The 17,750-nt window shown below is 47.6% G+C and overlaps 1 protein-coding gene and 1 long non-coding RNA gene across 9 annotated transcripts in view; one reads left to right on the top strand and one right to left on the bottom strand.

The window, feature by feature from the left end:
- Positions 1-17,750, top strand: part of RAPGEF1 (Rap guanine nucleotide exchange factor 1) — an 85,643-nt gene that overhangs the window by 55,359 nt on the left and 12,534 nt on the right. For 3 of the 8 annotated variants that reach the window (XM_063174468.1, XM_063174471.1, XM_063174470.1), the window contains exons 11-16: positions 1,967-2,125; positions 11,134-11,415; positions 12,683-12,775; positions 14,321-14,409; positions 15,603-15,714; positions 17,153-17,228. In XM_063174468.1, coding sequence (XP_063030538.1) covers positions 1,967-2,125; positions 11,134-11,415; positions 12,683-12,775; positions 14,321-14,409; positions 15,603-15,714; positions 17,153-17,228 — 811 coding nt within the window. The remainder of the gene's footprint in view (positions 1-1,966; positions 2,126-11,133; positions 11,416-12,682; positions 12,776-14,320; positions 14,410-15,602; positions 15,715-17,152; positions 17,229-17,750) is intronic. The other 5 variants (XM_063174469.1, XM_063174473.1, XM_063174472.1 and 2 more) reach the window with 5 other exon arrangements.
- On the bottom strand, positions 2,924-4,910 carry LOC134428170 (uncharacterized). Its single transcript, XR_010030334.1, has 2 exons — positions 4,692-4,910; positions 2,924-3,122 (listed from the first exon to the last, which is right to left on the bottom strand). It is a non-coding gene; the product is annotated as an uncharacterized LOC134428170 (long non-coding RNA).

The following is a 17,750-nucleotide window of genomic DNA, read 5'->3' as shown; positions in this document are numbered from 1 at the left end:
CACTGCTTCACTCTGCATGTTTCCCTCACCTCAGTCCCCTTGTGTGAGTCAGGATTTTACCTTTTCTCAGGCTGTTTCCACATCCACATGTGTGTGTGGGTTTAACAGCACAGAAAGGGCCATTTTCCATGTGGGGGATGAAATCCTGACCTCACTGATGGCAGCAGCAGTTTTGTTTCCAGCCTCACTGGAGGGTGGGATTTTCTCCCATCTCCTTTTAAGGGTTTTCCTTTCATTTCGTTTCTCCTTTTTTTTTCCAACTCCAACTTAAGGTATTTTGATTATATTCATTATCTTATTTGTTCTGTTAAAAAAAATTTAAATTATTTTGTTTTGATGTAGCTTACTTAAATTGGCCATGGCATTAACAAAATGGGAGGAAATGTGGGAACAGAGCCATGAACTTACCACTGTGAGGGTGACTCTTGCAATATTTCTTCATGTTGTATGTGCTAAAGTTTGACTGCCCTAGAGTGTTACTTTTTAACTCTAACTTTGGGATTTGCATAACTACATTCCTGCGATGCAAGGAGAGTCCTAAAAAGATAGAGTGACATTTTTTGGCTGAGCTTAATAGTAATAATGATGATGATGATGATGATGATAATAATAATAATAATAATAATAATAATAATAATACAATAACAATTTATTTATTTATTTATTTATTGGGACAAGACTTTAAATGCTGGCATCCCATTTGCTTTGCAGAGATACTAAAGAGTCTAAGGACTCATCTCTGGAGGATCAGGCAGTTTTCCAGGGTGTGTGGTCCCCATCAATGTGACCCTCCTGGAGGTGGCTGCACTTCAGGGATGTTTTTGGAGGTGACTTGGGCTGCACAGTCATGATCAGAGTTTGCAAAACACAGATTTACTGCAGCCATTGTGCAGAAGGGAAATTCTGCTCCTGTCCTGAATTTGATGGCTGAAGCAAAGCATTTCTTTGCTGCCCTTTAATCATTTTCTGGACAGCCAGGATGCCACTGCTTTGCCTGCTGGCCTTTCTTGTAATTTTACAAGCTGATACCATCAAGGTGTTGCTTGCAGTTCCCCTGAAGCAAAGGTTTCTTCAAGTGCAGCCTCCCACCCTTCATCCCTCCGTTGGGAAAGAGGTGCAAGGAGGTGATGGCTTATTGACCAGTCCCTGTAAAAGGCACCAGACTCTTGTTCCTCTGCTCCTGCTGCCCTGGGAGATTTTGATTTGGCTAATCAAATGGGCATCAGCTGCTCTAGCAGCAGCAAGTTTTGCTGGATGGACTCTTCTGTAATATAATAATGAGGAAGTCCTTTCTTGTCAGCTCCAGAGTCAAAAATAAGATTGTGTGTTTGCATTGTATGTTTTATTCAACAAGTCTGAGAAAGCCTGAATATACCTTATCCTCTCTCAGTCTCCTTACCATAGGGAAATTCAGGAGAAATTCCTTGCCAGGATTTGTCACTTACAGAGTAATAGCTGCCTCCTGTGCAAATGATTATTATTTTGGACTGGACAGAGAAATGGCAGGATGTCACTGTCACCCAGTCTCACAGCAGTGCCAGTGAAGATCCACAGCTCACACTGGGAGGCCAAGTTCCCAATGTGCAGGTTGTCAGAAGAAGCCAGAAATGTGCAAGAGCTGTGTGCTTAGAGCCAGCTGCTGCTTTGGGTGTCTGTCCCCACGGCCAGGGGACAAAAGGACAGCCAGGAGCAGCTGTCCAGGGCGAGCAGGGAGGGGGAGGCAGGAGTTCACATTTAAGGGATTTGTGAAACAAAGAAGATTTAAATTGTGATTTCTGCCGAGCCTCTTGAGCTCAAGAAAGGCACATTGGTGTGTCTGCTCTGATGAGCTGTATGAATAGCTGTTTGTTTAGCCAGCCATTATATGCATTGTTTTACAGTTAGCATTTCTTGCCCTTTATTCATCACCTTTTCTGTGCTCTCTTTCTCTGTGTCTTGTGTCTCCTGCTTTCTCCCCCTTCCTCAGCAGGCCTCCTATGCTGCCTCTTCTTTCTCTTCTGTCTCCTACTGTGTCCAGCAACCTAAAGTGCCCTTCAGCCCCGAGGACTGCGCTGCCACTCAGGGCCTCACTATGTCAGTCTCTAACTCCTTTCTCAGCAGGCACAGCTCCTTTCCTGTGCACTCGGTGAGTTCTGAGCTCTGCAACACGTGGGTATTGTCTGACTGCTCTGCCAATTCCCTGCTTGGCCTCTCAGGTGAACCTGGAGGTTCCTTTGGGGGCTTTTGAACTCCTCCTGTAGTCACCGGGCAGGTGGGAGAAACGGTGTGTGAATCTCACCAGGTGTAATTCTCACCAAGTGTAACTCTCACCAAGTGTAATCCTCCCAAAGTGTAAATCTCACCAGGTGTAACTCACTCTTCCCCAGGTGTAACTCACTCTGCCCAGGTGTAACTCTGCCCAGGTGTAACTCTGCCCAGGTGTAACTCTGCCCAGGTGTAACTCTCCTCTGGGTGTAACTCTGCCCAGGTGTAACTCTTCCCCAGGTGTAACTCTCCCCTAGGTGTAACTCACTCTGCCCAGGTGTAACTCTCCCCCAGGTGTAACTCTGCCCCTTCAGGTGTGACTCTCCCCAAAGTGTAACTCTGCCCAGGTGTAACTCATTCTTTCCCAGGTGTAACTCTTCCCCAGGTGCAACTCACTCTGCCCAGGTGTAACTCTGCCCAGGTGTAACTCTCACCAAATGTTTGCCTTGGTGAGATTTACACACTTTTCACCAAGTGAAGCCAGGGGAGGTGTATCTTTCTCTCCACGTTGACATTTGTGGCAGGGGACTCAGGAGCAGCACACTCCTGTGTGCCCCAGGCTGCACGTTGGAGCTGCAAAGCCTTTTTGTCCCATTGCATGATGCCGCTGATGTGGATGAGTCAGTTAAAGGCTGCTCTGTGGGAGAAATAACAAGATGCTGTCCCCAAAATCCATGGATTTAATCAAAGATGTGGAACAGGGGCTGCAGCTCCTTTATTTAATTTTTTTCTAGTAAACAGCCCCTGCTAGATCTTCCATCTCATTTTTGCCTGTCTGCTTCTCTTCACGTCTCCATGGTCCCAAACAAGCTCAGTTTGCTTGTATGATTTGCTGATGGATGAGCAGGGTTTTCTCTCCTACAGCACTTGTGAGCAGCCTGAAGAGAAAATGACAGGAGGAGCTGGAAATCATTTAAATCAAAATAGTATTAGAGCACTGCTTAAATCTCTGATCAGCTGCTTAAATTAAATTGTAGTAATAACAAAGTGTTAATATAATGAAATTGAATTCAACCATGGGATTCCACCAGCTCATCAGTGTGGGGCTCATTTTCATGTAAAACTACGTGGTTATGCTCTGATTGCCATGTGATGACAATTGAGAATACACTATTTTTTGACAGTGACCTGGATGTTTAGTAAATTAGGCTTCTCCTGGAGAAGAAATTATCAGGCAAGACTTGAGAATGTTCCGAAGTGTTCAATTAGTTTAATATGAAATGTTTGAAAACAGTATCCTCCCACTGTGCCACTGCTATCTCCCCATTTCAGCACTTACTCATTCTTTAAAAATCAGTGATAATCACTGGTCCAAAGAAGAAGAAAGTATTCAAGTGCTTTACAAGTAGAGCTACTTCACAAGGCATGAATGAAAGCTTTTGGCTTCCACTTGTGTGAGAGAGAGCACTATCACAGCTTTGCTGCACAGATGAAAAGGCTGAGGGGTGGCAAGGTTAGTCTTTGCATAAATTCGTGGTAAACAGTTCTGAAATTTGAAGTAAAAGTCCTGAATTGTACAGCTCTCTTGCTTGGTAGTGGTCCTTGCTAGCAAAACATGGAACTGTAGGACTAGATAAAAGTGCTTGACTATTTTTGATTTAATTGGGAGGCTATAAATATGATTCTATAATGTTCTAAAAATACGTGGGCACTTTGATTTTAAAAAGTGTCCTTGTTGGATTAAATGGTTACTACCTATTAAATTGCTCTGACCCATTCTCATCTTACTTTGGACTACATTACTGTGAATATATTATTTTAAGAAATGTTAAAACTTCATTAAAAAATCCTTACTTATTTTTGCAAGGATTTGGTGAAGGATAAGATAAATGGCTGGAGCAGTGAGGAACAATGAGAACAATGAGACAGGGCACTGTCAAATGAAATAAGCTGAATTAAAAATGGTGATTTTTCCATTAGTACCTTTAAATTAGGGTCATTTCATAGTTTCTCATTATCTGGTCTATTTTTTCACAGCCAAAAATGAGATTTTCACTATGAAAGTGTCTCTGAGCTGCAGAATACCAATGTCCTGACCCATGTAATACCATAACCACGGTTTATCCTGTTTCCCCTATCCCTAATAAGACAGAGATGTGAAACAGCTGTGGGGTTTGGATCCCTCCCAGGGTGACACCAACCCTCCATCAGCCCTGCAGGAGCAGAGCAGCCCCTCCTGCAATCTGCCCCAGGATGTTTCAGGAGATGCCACCAGGAGCAATTCTGTTCATGTGCCATGTGTTGCTTTTAAGGGTTTTCCTTTCATTTCTTTTCTCTTTCTTTTTTTTTCACCCCAACTCCAACTTAAGGTATTTTGATTATATTAATTATCTTATTTGTTCTGTTTAAAAAAAAAATTAAATTATTTTGTTTTGATGTAGCTTACTTAAATTGGCCCTGGCATTAACAAAGTGGGAGGAAATGTGGGAACAGAGCCATGAACTTACCACTGTGAGGATGACTCTTGCAATATTTTCTTCTGAGCCAGCACCACACTCTGCTTGTTATCCCCTTAGCTCCGTGCTGCAGGTGAAGGATTAGTGCCTTACTCCTGATTTACATGGCTTAACAAGACTGTTTTCAGACAGCAGAAAAGAGGTGAAGTTGTTGAGAGCATCTTTTAATTTTTTAATGGATGAATTTTTCCAGAGCCCTGACTCCTTTCTCTGCAGGGGCTGCTGCAGCCCAGCTGCCAGCACTGCTCTGTCAGCCCACTAATTGTGCTTTTCCCTCCTTTGCAGGAAATTGTGTCAGAGGTAATAGCTTTTACTGGATAGAGGCAGATCTTGAGCAACTGGATCAGACCTCATAGGTTTGGCAAGTGGAGCTGTTTTTTATCCCAGTGTGACTCGTGTCTGGCCTCTGTGCCAGCAGGGCTTGTGTTGGTGGTGTGGGCTGGTGCTTGAAGGAGCTGCATCATGTTCCCCATCCCATGGACACAGCCATTAAACCCCACACTGGGGGGACAGCTGGATTGTGCTGTCAAGAATCATTCAAGGGATTCCCACCTCTTTTGGGAGTTCTGAGCAGTGGGGAAGGAGGTTTGGAGCAAGAAGCATCATCCTTGGTTATGGTGGGCAGTAGTTTCTCTCCAGCTGATCGCTCCCTCCCTCCTTGTGAGCACTGTCCCTTGGTTCAATCCATCCTTGTGCTGTTTGCCTGGAAATGGGTGGGCAGGTATCCCAGCAGCAGCAGCAGTAATCAGATCTTGAAATCTCATTACTTCCTGGCAGCTGGAGAGCTCTGCACTGCTGGAGGAAATACCCAGTGATGAGCTCCACTGCTGCCATCCACCCTTGGTGGCTGCAGGAACTCCTGTGGAAGCTTTTCCTCACTGAAACAAGGAGCAGTTGTACCTCCAAGGCATGTACATGCCATTAGTGGAAATTTGGCTGCATCCCTCACTGTGGAAAAATAAGTTGCCTTTCTCAGAATGTTGGGTTTTTTCTTATGTTTTCTTTTTAATTAAGGAACATTTCCAGTAATTACCATTAACCAACTGGCTGTCAGATTCCAGCAGAAGGCACAAGTGATTCCCTTGTGAAAGCTACAGTTCAGTGCTTCTGTTCTCACTTGTTCTCACCATTCTTGAGCAAATTGAGCAAGTGCACAGAAAATTCACAGCAACTGTTCTTCTTTCTTGTGTGTGTGCTAACGTATGTTCAGGAAAAGGGGGGTCAGATAAGTGATTAAAGGCGTGCATGACACTGCCATGTGCTTCCCACATTTTCCCTGCCTGGTTCCCCTTCCTGGAGCTCACTCCCAGCCTGCAGCACACACCAGGCTCTGCCTCAGCAGAACCTGAGCTCTTTTCATTCCCATGGTGAGAGCCTCAGTCAGACCGTGGCTGGGAAGTCATAACGTGTTTGCTCCTTTCTGTCCTGAGGTTTTCACTCCTTAATTTGGAGCAGAGGGAAGGGGGATTGAAAAGATTTGCATCCCTTTAACCAGCTGCTCTGACTTAGGTATTGTTTTGCTTTTCCTGTTTAGCATTCCTTCTGTGTTTGTGTTCATTTCCACTGCCTGTGGCAGGCTTGGACATTGGTATTAATAGTGCTGTTGCCTGCTGCCATCACTGGATCCTCTGGGGTGGTGAAAACCTCTTCCCCTGGGGGTTTTATACATTTTCCTTGCAGTTGGAACCCTGGTCTTGCTGACCAGTCCCATGTTGACTGCACAGGCCACACACCCCATGTTTTTTGTGTGATTGATCTTTGAGAAGTTTTGTCTTGGCTCCAGACTCTGTCTTTTCCTGATCTGCCATCTTGATCTGGGGGCTTTGTCCACAAGCTAAAGAGTTGATGCTGGAGCTGCAACTGAATTGAATTCTGATATTTTCAAAAAAGGGATGCACGGCAGCATAGTAAATAAATCTTACAAATGTTTTCTTCCCCTGCTGCCCCCTTATTTGTTCTGTTGCAAAGATGTGCAGGAATCTCTCCTCCACAAGGAAAAGTTTGGATTTTGTGTTTTCTTGTGCAGAAGCCAGGAGACACAAGAAGCCCCATCCACCCCTGCACTGTGGTAACCATCAGTTAAAACCAGGGAGGTCAGCTCTGCAGCCAGGTCAGAGGCCTTGCTGAGAAACATTCCAGGCTGAGGAGTTGCTGCCTTTCCTGTGGCAGTGCTTGAAGCCATTCTGTTGGCAGCTTGTGTTTCCAGCCATTCATTGCAGGAGCATTTCCTTCCTCATTAGCAAAAGTACCTGGAAGCCCAGCATTGTGTTACGAGATAGGAAGTCTTTTCAAATAGTTGTCTGTGCAATTATATTCTTAGAGCCTAATGACTTTGCAACACCCAGTATTTTGTGAACATAATTCTGTACTGTTACACTTTGGGCATCCAGTTCTGGCCCGCTGCCCACATAGTTCCCTTAATAACATTAGCAGGGGAGATCTGAAAGATTGATCCTTTCCTCTGATAGCTTCATACTTTGGGAGTCGATGCTCTACCTGGTCTGGGAGTGTCTGGCAGGATGGCAGATTAATTTGGCAGAAGTCCATAGGGTAACTGAGAAGGCTGTGCTTAAAAGGTAAAAACTGTGTCTGCTGATGCTGCAGATGCTTTGTCAGCCATATAATTGAATTCAGCTTTGGATTTGGGCTGGAGGCTGCTGTAACTTGGACCCACTGACTCTCTGCATGTATACCCTGTCAGCTGTGGCCAGCCATGCCTGGTGAGTGTGAAGAAGCATCTCTCCTGAAGTAAGTTTAAATAGAAAAAAGTGCTTATCTCCTGCCATCTAATCCAAATAAACAGCCAGAATGTCACTGACCTCTGGGACATCCTGGAACAAGGCTTCTAATGACGGAAAGCTGTTCTGAAATATTCACAGTCGCAAAAAATCAAAGGCAGCAAATTGAAAAGGTTGAAAGATGCTGTCTCTGGGAATCCTCTGTGTCACAGTGTGTGGTAAATGTTCAGGGTTTGCTTCCTGCTGCTCCCAGGAGATGAGGCTGCTCCCAGCTCAAAGCTGCCTTTGTGCAAGCACTTCCCGAGTGGCAGAGAGGTTTTTATAAAAACCAGTGCCCTGGTGAGAGGAGAGGGAGCTCCCTCTTCTCCCTGTCTCGGCTGTTTGCTGTCACAGGTCAGAGTTATTCATGCTGGGAGCTTCTTCTGGTCCTGTGGTGGGAGCTGGCAGTGTGGCCAGAGTTTGGGGACGGGAGAGCATCCTTTCCCTGTTTTGTAGCTTTCCCAGAAATCACTTCACTTAAAGCAGAGCCATGGAGTAGGAGGTTGTGTCCGTGGAGCCACAACTGACTGACCCTGCAGGAAACCTCTGAGAAGCTGATGAAAGCAAGCCCTGATTTGTTTCCAAGATGGGGGGGAGCACTAAAGGATGGCTTGTTTCCTTGTGACACTTGTGTTGAATGGACTGTCCCCTCCCCAAAGAAGTATTTATTTTAGAGGATGACAAGGCTTCCAGGAGATGGACAACACCCAGATCCCATGGAAGCCACGGCTGGAATTCCTGGGGCAGCTGCTGGCTGGGCTGGGTCAGGCTGGGGAGCAGCAGGAATGGGTGCCATATGGACATCATCTCCACTGCTGGGTGGGATTTTTTTCCCTTTGAAAAGTATGCTTCAGTCTTGGCTCTTGTCCCAGCACGGCTGCATAGCTGGAATTCCAGAGCTGCTTGCAGGCTCCGGAGGAAGGAGGGGGCTCCCTGGCTCCCTTTCTACAAGATGCAATTTTACAACAAGATTGGAAGTGGAGAGCAGGCTGGCTAATTAATGCCAGCGCACCAAAGGCTTCTCTGCACTGTTCCCTTTGTTAACAGCATGCTGAGAGCCTGTCTGCATCTTTAAATGATTGTTCACGGATCACGTAATGAAGATTAATGCATTTTCATGGCTACCTAGGCCTTAAGCTGGCATTCTCAACATACCTCATGCCAAGAAGTTGTTCTGAAGGTGTATTATGAGACCAGGGAGAGAGAAGCATACAGTGATTGTCAATACTGACTTATCTGCATTCAAACTTCTAAAATTTCTTCAATGTTATGTTATATTTAGGTCTAAATTGCCTTCAAATTAGGATTAATGTGTGTGAGACTCCTCGAGGCGGGAGCTGTACAAATGTTCCTGCCCCAGAAGCAGTAACTCATGTCCCTGAGCTGCTGGTCCAGGCTGCAGAGCCTGCCCTGAGCTAACCCTGCCAGCACCTCACGCAGGGCTTGTCCCAGAGTGACTTGGCTGAGCACAGGCATTTCCTTTCTCTGCTGCCCTGCGTGAGCTCCAGCACTGCTTTGCAGAGCCTGCCTTTTCCTCTGGGTTCAGCAGGTCAGGGACAAAGCCCCCTGCACCTCCTGGGTGGAAGATGTCCATCAAGTACAAAGTGAAGGGCAGTGTGTGCCGCCCGTGTCATGTGGGTGCAGGAAATCCAGCAATGGGGGAGCTGGCACTGAGCTTTGCTGGAGCTAATTATTTCCTCTGCAGGAGCAAAGCATCTTCTTATCAGCACAGCAGTTTTTTGAGAGCTTTCTTGAGCTGTTGAGCAGTGGTTTTGGGGTCTAGGCTGGGGCTTGGGGTGATCATTGGAATATTAGTGCCAGTGAGATCATGGAATAGCAGGCAGGCAGAATGAATCTGCTGAGCCAAGGTGATGTCATGAGCCCGGCGTCTTACGAGGGATTTAGTGGTTTGTGCCATGCAAGTGAAAATGAATAAATGTAGAGCATTTATCCAGGCAGAAGGTAAATACAGAGATTAGAGTTGTCATTGTTACTGAGGGAGCTCCAAAAGCTGACAGTGTCCCTGGAGCCAGCGCTGCTCATCCGGAAAGAAACGGGCAGGAAGAGAGAGGAGCCTGTCCTAGAGCCAGTCTCCTTTTAGCCACAGGCACATGGAGGGGATTTGCATTTTAATTATTTTTTCAGTAGTCTTTTAAGCTCTCTTTCCAAAGCATCCCCCTCCTCTCCTCTGTATTATGGCCTGCAATTTGTTTTGGGCCCTGAGAATACACCCGGAGCACTGCTGGACTCCACACAAGGCACAAGGCACAGGCACTCAAGGATTAAGGTGGTGGAAGGTAAAGCCTAATCATTGACCTTTACATTTCCTTTCCTTTGTAGTGGAAAAGCTTTTTTGACCAGGCTTCTGGCCTGAGGCTGTTATCAGTTTAAATTTTTAAGCCCACATGTTTCCTAGGTAGAAACAAAAATACCAGTGCTGAGCTGGGTACTGCTGCTGGTGCTCAGGTGATGGACTGAGCTTTGCTTTTTCTTACCTGCTCAACTCTCCTGAGAAAATGTAGCCTGAATTCTCCAATTCCTGCCTTTGATTCCCTTTCTTTCTGCATCACAGTGGTGTCACTTTTCAGCCTGGTTTGAGCAAGTTGTGTCAGTGCTTCCTGAGAACTCTGTGCTGCAGCAGATCCCTCAATGGAGCAGCACCACAACTTTGTTCCAGCCTGGGGTTTTTTTGGATGATGTGATTCTTCTTTCAGTCCACTTGACTATGACCAGCTTTGCAAGTTTTAAAATAAACTCCTCTCCAGCAGATTTAGCTTTTTTTTTTAATGATAGTCAGCTTTGTTTTGGACTTACCCTGATGGCAAATCTTACTAGCACCAGATGTTAAAAGACAGAGGGTTGCTCTTGTTTTTCTTGGCACAATATATTCCCACTGCACCCTGTTTAATATTATCTGAACAGTAATCTGATGATTAGGAGAGATAGTGAAATAAAGCTTTACGCAGATGATCTCTTTTCATCTCTTCAGCTGACTCTTCAAGGCACTGCATTAAAGGATTGGTTTGATAAGGAATTCATCACTCCTGAGGGCAATTACCATTTTTGCTCCCTGTTTTTCACGAATGGGAAGGAGTAGCAGCATAATCTCCTTTATCCTTCAGTGTAACTTTGAAGGCAGTATCCAGCCACTCCTCCCTGGGAGCTGTGTGTTCTGGAACAGACTTGACACAGTAGCTGTTAAATTACAGGGCTGGAGCAAAAAGCATCTTAAATTTGGATCCTGTGGAAAATCCCAGAAAAGCAATAAGCACTTGAAGTAGTTTTCTCTATGTGGATACTTCAGCATGCTCAGAGTTGTGCTTTTGGTGTACTTTCTGAGCTATCCAGGTTTTCCCTTGCCTAGCAAAGGCTGGATACCTGCAGCTCACACCTTGCTGCTCACTTTCCCTCTGTGAGATGAGCAGCCAGGCTGCTGTTGGTGCAAGAACAGCCAGGAAAAGCCTGGCTGATGTATCCCAGGTAGCAATTCCTGCTCTAGTGTGTGGATGCTGAAATAGTGCTGCCTGTGTTAGAAATGCCTTGTGCTGTCACTGCTATGCTGCTGCCAATCTAATTACTTTTTCTTTTGTCTGTCTCTTTCCTTTCCCCATCTTCCTTGTTGTTTTTTTTGTGTGTTGTGTCTCTGCATCCTGCAGTACAAATCCGTGTTTAGGTCCTACTCCCAGGACTTTGTGCCTCACAACCAAGTCTCCATACCTCCTTTCCTCTCTTCTACCTCCTCCTCCTGCTCCACTCCGCCTTTCCCGCCCGTCCACGTGTCCCAGAGCCCCGACCTAGCGGTGCCCGCTGCAGCCAGCCAGTCACCCAGCACTGTGGATGTGCCAAACTCCTCTTCTCAGGAGAGCAGCTTTAATGGGAGTGCTCCTGTCTGCCTTCCTTCTGAAACCTCTTTCACTGATTCTCTCCAGACGCCTTCGGTGAGACCATCCAGAGGGATGATGATAACGTGCCTTCACGCAAGGCTGCCTTTGTTTGTTGGGGTTTTTCTTTCCAAAGAAAATGTCTCTTGTATTAATACGTGCTAAATTGTGGTCTGGTTTGGTTTCCAAATGTGTGTGGATTGAAGAGAGGAAATTTCATATAAAAATGGACAGCCTCAGCAGGTTTTAGAAAATGTTACACAGATATAGGAAACACAAAATGTCAAATGCTGGTGAAGGGGAGAGTTGGCTGTAGCTTCCTGCAATTCTAAGGTCAAGCTGAGGGAGGTAAAGGAGTGTTCTGTGAGGTTGGTAGTTACTAAATACAGGCTCCTAACAGCAGTTCACATCCTGCAATTGCCACCTGCTCCCTCCTGAGTCACCAGGAGCAGTGGGTCCAGTCCAGCTCTGTCTCTCCTGTGCATAAAGCCTATTGTTCTCTCCAGGTTCCTGCTCTTCCCAGTCCCCATCAGCCCCAGCTGTGTGCTTGGTGGCAGATTGTCACATGTTGGTGAAGTGAGGCTAACACTGTTCCCACTCTGCTAGTTTGAGGTCCCAGATCCCTTTGCACATCACTGAGCAGGTCTGTCCATTACAGATACTTTTTTGAACACCTCATTTTCAAGACAGTTCCTCTTTGGTCCGCTGCGAAGCCGAGAGTTGATGGGATTAGAGCTGTCAGCACAGGGCATGCTAGAGCTGCCTCTCTGCCAAGTTTGGAAGAGGGTCACTGATTGCAGAGTAAATGTGCAGCTTTTCACGCTTTGGATGTGACCTTGCTTTGCATCTTCCTTGCACCGGGTCCTTGTTATATCCCAGCAGGCCTCGAGTTTGGTGTGTTCTGGTCTGATGGGTCTAGTCCATGCTTGTAGCCTAGTTTGGGGGATACCTTTGATGCCCATGGGGCTGAGGGCTGGTCTGCACTCAGCAGGGCTGCCCTGGCTAGGACAGGAGCTCTGTGTCCAGCTCTGAACATTCTGCTTCCAGCACCTTGAAATCCACCCGCTGCACCTTGGCACTGTCACCTGGAGCCCACAGCTCTTGCAAAGCAGTGCCTGCTGCTGCCCAGGGCCTTCAGGATAGTCCTCCAGAGCCAGAAATAATGATCCCCAGGATGGTGCAGCCTCAGTGGCCACAGAGACAGAGAACAGCTCCGAGGGAGGTGACAGCAGCTGCCAGGGCAGTTCTGCTCCCAGGTTCTGTCTGCCACAAAGCACTGGTGGGGGGCACCATCACGTATCTCCTTTCATCCTGTCTCCCTCAGAGTGAAAACGCCAGTGAGGAGGCTGGTGAGGGTGAATATGTCAATCTGTATTCCTCTGGCCAGAGCAACGGGGAACTCCCAGGCTCTGAAGGAGTAAGTAAAGCCCGAGAGGGGCTGCCCTGCCCGGTGCATGCGGCTGCACGGGGCTCCTCTGCACACCCTGTCTGTCCCTCTGCTGCCCCAGCCATCCCTCTGCTTGCCCACTGCTGGCTGCAGGTCTGGGGGCCCTCTTGGTGCAGGTGCAGAGCAGGAGATGCTTTTGGGGTGACGCTGAGTCCTGGCAGGAGTCAGGGATGGCTTCTCCTGCTTCGCTGCTGTTTGGAGCTGCTTGCGTGGAGTTCCCTTGCAGAGAGCTGCACCCTGAGCCATCCTGGGGCCACATCTTTTCTTGTAACTGCTTTGCCTTCCCTATTTTAATACAGAAAGCCTTCTGCACTAAATACTTATTTTTCCCTTCACTGTTTGGTTGCAGAGTGAATGATTGATTTTGCATTGTACTCACACGCTGTTTCTTCCTTTACCCAAGCCTTGTATCTTAGATATTTCCTAGAGGAGCCAGGGCGTTTTCCATTCCAGGGAGGTCCCATCTTCCTGTTGGGTCATAGGAAGCTGGCAGCAGTGTGTGCTGATCCTTTTGCCTGCCCTCCTCTTGGAAGGCACATCTCCTGCAGGATGTGTCCAAGACCTTTATCCATGGTGGTGTTAAATACGCCAAGAGATAGTGCTTCCATCACTTCCCCTCAGGAGACACATCTGGGCAGGCCCATCCTTTTGGGCAGCTCTGAGCAGATTCTCAACTTTGAAGCAAAGGGCTTTACACAGATAGAGTCTGGAAAAATCCTGCAGACCCCAAGGAAGCCAGGCTCAGCAGGGTGTTTCCATGCTGGGTGGTTTCAGTCCTGTCTGTTCACCAGGTTTGCATTTCCAGGCTTCACTCTGCATGATGTTAAATAATTCTGAACTCTGACACTTTTGGATTAATATTCCCATTTGCTGTTCATGGCTATTTGTCTCCTTAATAAATGGCTAATTTAGAATGCTGTATCTTTGCTCTGAGCTCTCTACCTGCTGTTCTGTGCCGCGGGTTCAGCTGGTTCTGCTTTTCTGCATTAGCCTCATTTCCACAGCCCTGAGTCGTGGAGTGGAAACCTTGCATCATTGCAAAACCTCTTGTGATGGGAGAGGAGGGAGGTAGGGAGCAGTGAGCATCCACCCCTGAGGCAGGGGGGCTGTGGTCAGGAGGGGAACTGAAACTGGAGAGCTTGGAGCTGATTGTGTCTGTTTGGATTAAAGCAGGAGGCAAAGTGTATTTCAACAGGAAGGGCTGGAGGAAAAATAAAAGGTCATGAGAGGGTTAAAATCCAAGACAACAGCTGACTTATGTTGTAAGTTTCAGCATCATTTCACAATGTTAAAAGCAAACAGTACTAATTACACTAGTCTCCAGAGATGGTCCCAAATTTCCTGTCTGATTAACTTCTGTGTTTTCCTGGCATTTGGCATTAACTTGCATCAATCTTTAACTGCTCTGTAGGAATTTACAGTAAAGGGCCATTTAGAGGCAGGCAGACTGTAAATGCAAGGCTGGCTGGGCTCAAGGACCCCGTGTAATGATGAAAAACTCCTTTCTCTTGGCAGGAATCTCCCCCTGTCAAAGATGGCCCCTCCAAAGACTCGGCTTTGAACAGCAGTGCCATGGGCAAGGAGGGCAAAGATGGTGCTGAAAGGTGAGCCTTGACCCCTGGTGTCCTCCTTCCATGTTCAAAGGGTGCAGAGCCCCACAATCCCCTCTGCCAAACCATCCTTGGGCTGCCTGGTGTGCCCTAACCCTCCTCCACGTTGTCTAAACCTTTAAGCCCACTTGATGGGATCCTGAATGAGGAGAACCCTGGCTGGATGTCCTTGCTGAGCTCAAGGAGCCCCTGGGGTTAATGCAGCCTGTGCTGGCATCCTCAGTCCATGTCAGTGGCTGTGCTGTCCCTGACACTGGCTGCTCCCTCCTGCTTCCAGGGAAATGTGTGAGAAGAATCTGTATTTGCTGTTTGGAATCATCTTCCAGAGGGAAATTTCTTCCTAACCCTGCTAGTTAGAGGCTGGCTGAGGCCCTGGAGCAGGAGGCTTTATATCCCTGCTAATGCTCTTAGCTGTCATTTGCCTATGTAAATGAAGAGGTGCAAGCTGGAACAGATGGGCTTCAGGAGGAGTGGAGTGAGTGCTTCCCTGCTGCTCGAGATTGCTCTGCAATTGCATTTCTAAAGCAAAAACAGAGAGCAGCAGTTGATTTGTGTGTGACAGTCAACTTCCCTCCCCCATTTTCCTGCAGTTGGTTTGAGGGTTTTAATCCCTGCAGTGAAGGAGACAACACAAGAGTGCTCTGCAGAGCTCACTATCTGCCCAAAATACTGACTGGTGGATTTTGGCCTGGGGAAAGCTCTGAGGAACATAAGTACTTTGGTTTGGGTTTTTTTAGAAATACAGGCACAGAGAGGACATGTCCTGGCACAAAAGTACCAGCCTTTGGGGGTAGGAATGACCAAAAAAATGGTCATGATTTTCTGCTCTATTTTCCCTGTCATCTCCCCTTGTCTCAGCACAGCAGGTCATGAACTGACTAAGATGTGTATGAGGAGAGTGTGCTCAGTCTCTGTACACTTGAGGAAGGGCTTAGATTTGTGTGCACTAAAAATTTGGTGGATTAAGGAGACATGGAAGTGTGTACTTATAGTAAAATCCTGTCTGCCAAAAATGCAGACTGACAAGTGTTCACGTCCTGAAGGTTTATCTTTCTCATTTTCAAGAGATGCACAAAACAACAGAGTTAGAGAGAGACATTTGGGCTTGTTTGCAAAAGATTTACCTCCAGAGTGTCTGTGTACTTACTGTCATTTGGTGAAGGTTATTTCCCATTTCTTTGTCACAGGCAGCCACAGTCACCAGATGCTTTGGAGTCATCACAGCTGGAGGAAGAGGTAGATGAGCTGTCCCTTATTGACCACAGTGAAATCATGTCCAGATTAACACTGAAGCAAGAGGTAGGTGCATTCAGGGTTTGTTTGGTTTACTCTGAGTTGAAATCTGATTCTGTGTGCACAAACAAGGCATCAGCTTTTATTAGATAGGAAAAACTAGGTTGCAGCAGAAGTGAGGTGTGTGTGAAGGCTGCTGTTCAAGTATGAGGTGCTGGTACAGGCAGGGAGCACCAGCAATGAGAGAGAGTTTAACAGAATGTGAGATGTCTCCCTAAAAATCAGCTCATCCTGTGCCCTTTTCCCAGTGTGCCCCTTCCCTCTTCAGCCTCTGACAGTCTGAAATGAATCACTGAGAGCCTGAGCACAATCCATCCTGGTGGGGGTGATGGTGCTGGCCTTCCTCTCTGAGGGCAGGCTCAGCAGGTGAATGAGCAGGACATGATGTGGAAAAGCAGCCAAGGAGTTGTGTCTGTGTTTGAGAAATGGCGGGGGAACCTTGTGAAGCTCACAGGCTGTCAGGGGGCTTGGCTGGAAAACACAGAATGGATCATTTACTGGCATTCAGGGGTGTTCTTTGGTCAGCTGAGATGTGCAGGAGACAGTGAGAACCTTTTACATGTTCTCTAAGTAGTATTTCATGAGTCTTGCCAGAGAGTCACCTGAAAAATTCACATCTGCTCCTGGCTGTAATTCATGTTTCACTGTTTTCGACATTGAAAAGCTAAAGACATTCCTAGGGGAAGACAGACACAACTCCAGCCTCCTCTGACTGATTGTTTCCTTTAAAAAACATATAAAAATCAGTGATTTCTGAACATTTGTGACTAGCAGATCTGTGTCTTAGTGTCCTTTTTCTTTCTTTTCTTTTTGATCTACGTGTTTGAAGCAGTATAGAGCTGTCACTGGGAGCTGCTTCCTGCAGTGTGGGAACTGCTGGCTGAGTCCTGGATCAGTTTTGCATATTTTGAGTTGTGAAATGCAGTAGCTAGAGGAAAGATGTGTTTTAGAGAGTGATAATGCAGGGGTCAAGCAATTAGCAGGGCTGTTTTCTTCTGCCAGATCATTTCAGGTGACCTCTGGCCAAATGGCTCCAGATTAGGGCATTAACTGCTGGGTTTTGATGTTCCAGGAGCATGCAAGCTGAATGCATGACCTCCCACCCCAGAGCCACTGTGCTACGTGATCCTGCCCTCTGAGGCAGCTCACACAGTGCTGCTGCCCTGCTCACGGGAGGATTTGTGGCATTTCTGGGCAGAAGGTTCAGCCTTCCCTGAGCTGCACAACATGGCCTGAGGGAGACCCTGAGTGAGGATCAGCCCAGCTCCTCCTCTGGGGCACCAAATGCTCTGTGCAGATTCCAGGATTGTCCCAGCTTGTGCTGCCAGCAGTGCCAGGAACACTTTGTGTGCTGCCAGTTGTTGCTGAGCTGGAGTCTCAGCAATGTTAAACCAGGCCTGAGGGAGCTTGGGCCGTGCCTGACGTGGTCGTGTTGCCATTGCAGGGGGATGATGGGCCAGATGTCCGAGGTGGATCTGGGGACATTCTCTTGGTGCACGCCACAGAGACCGACAGGAAAGGTAGGTGGGGCACAGGGCACGGCCTGGCACGGCCTGGAGTGGCCTGGCACAGCCTGGTACGGCCTGGCACGGCCTGGCACAGCCTGGCATGGCCTGGCATGGCCTGGAGTGGCCTGGCACAGCCTGGTACGGCCTGGCACGGCCTGGCACGGCCTGGCACGGCCTGGAGTGGCCTGGCACGGCCTGGCACGGCCTGGCACGGCCTGGCACGGCCTGGCATGGCCTGGCACAGCTCTGGCTGCCTCTCCTCTGCTCACTGACAGCTGGGCTGGGGGAGTCTGCAGGGATCCCCTGAGCCTGGGGGGTTGTGTTTATCTCTGGGAGATGGAGGTAAGCTGGATAAGCCCCTGGTGGTTCCATTTAGCAGCAGGGATGGGATTAACTCCCCCCCAGCCCTTGCCTGGATCTGGCACAGCAGTGACAGTGCTGTGTTGTGTCCCTGTACCTGCTGAGCTGGGCCACTGCCTCCTGTGAGAGCAGGTGTGACCAGCCTGGATCTTGTTTCCAGAGGTGCTCCTTGTC

The sequence above is a fragment of the Melospiza melodia genome, chromosome 22, assembly GCF_035770615.1.
Source record: "Melospiza melodia melodia isolate bMelMel2 chromosome 22, bMelMel2.pri, whole genome shotgun sequence".
Lineage (NCBI taxonomy): Eukaryota > Metazoa > Chordata > Aves > Passeriformes > Passerellidae > Melospiza > Melospiza melodia.
Note: the sequence above shows the minus strand (reverse complement) of the source record. Positions and strands in the feature narration are given on the sequence as shown.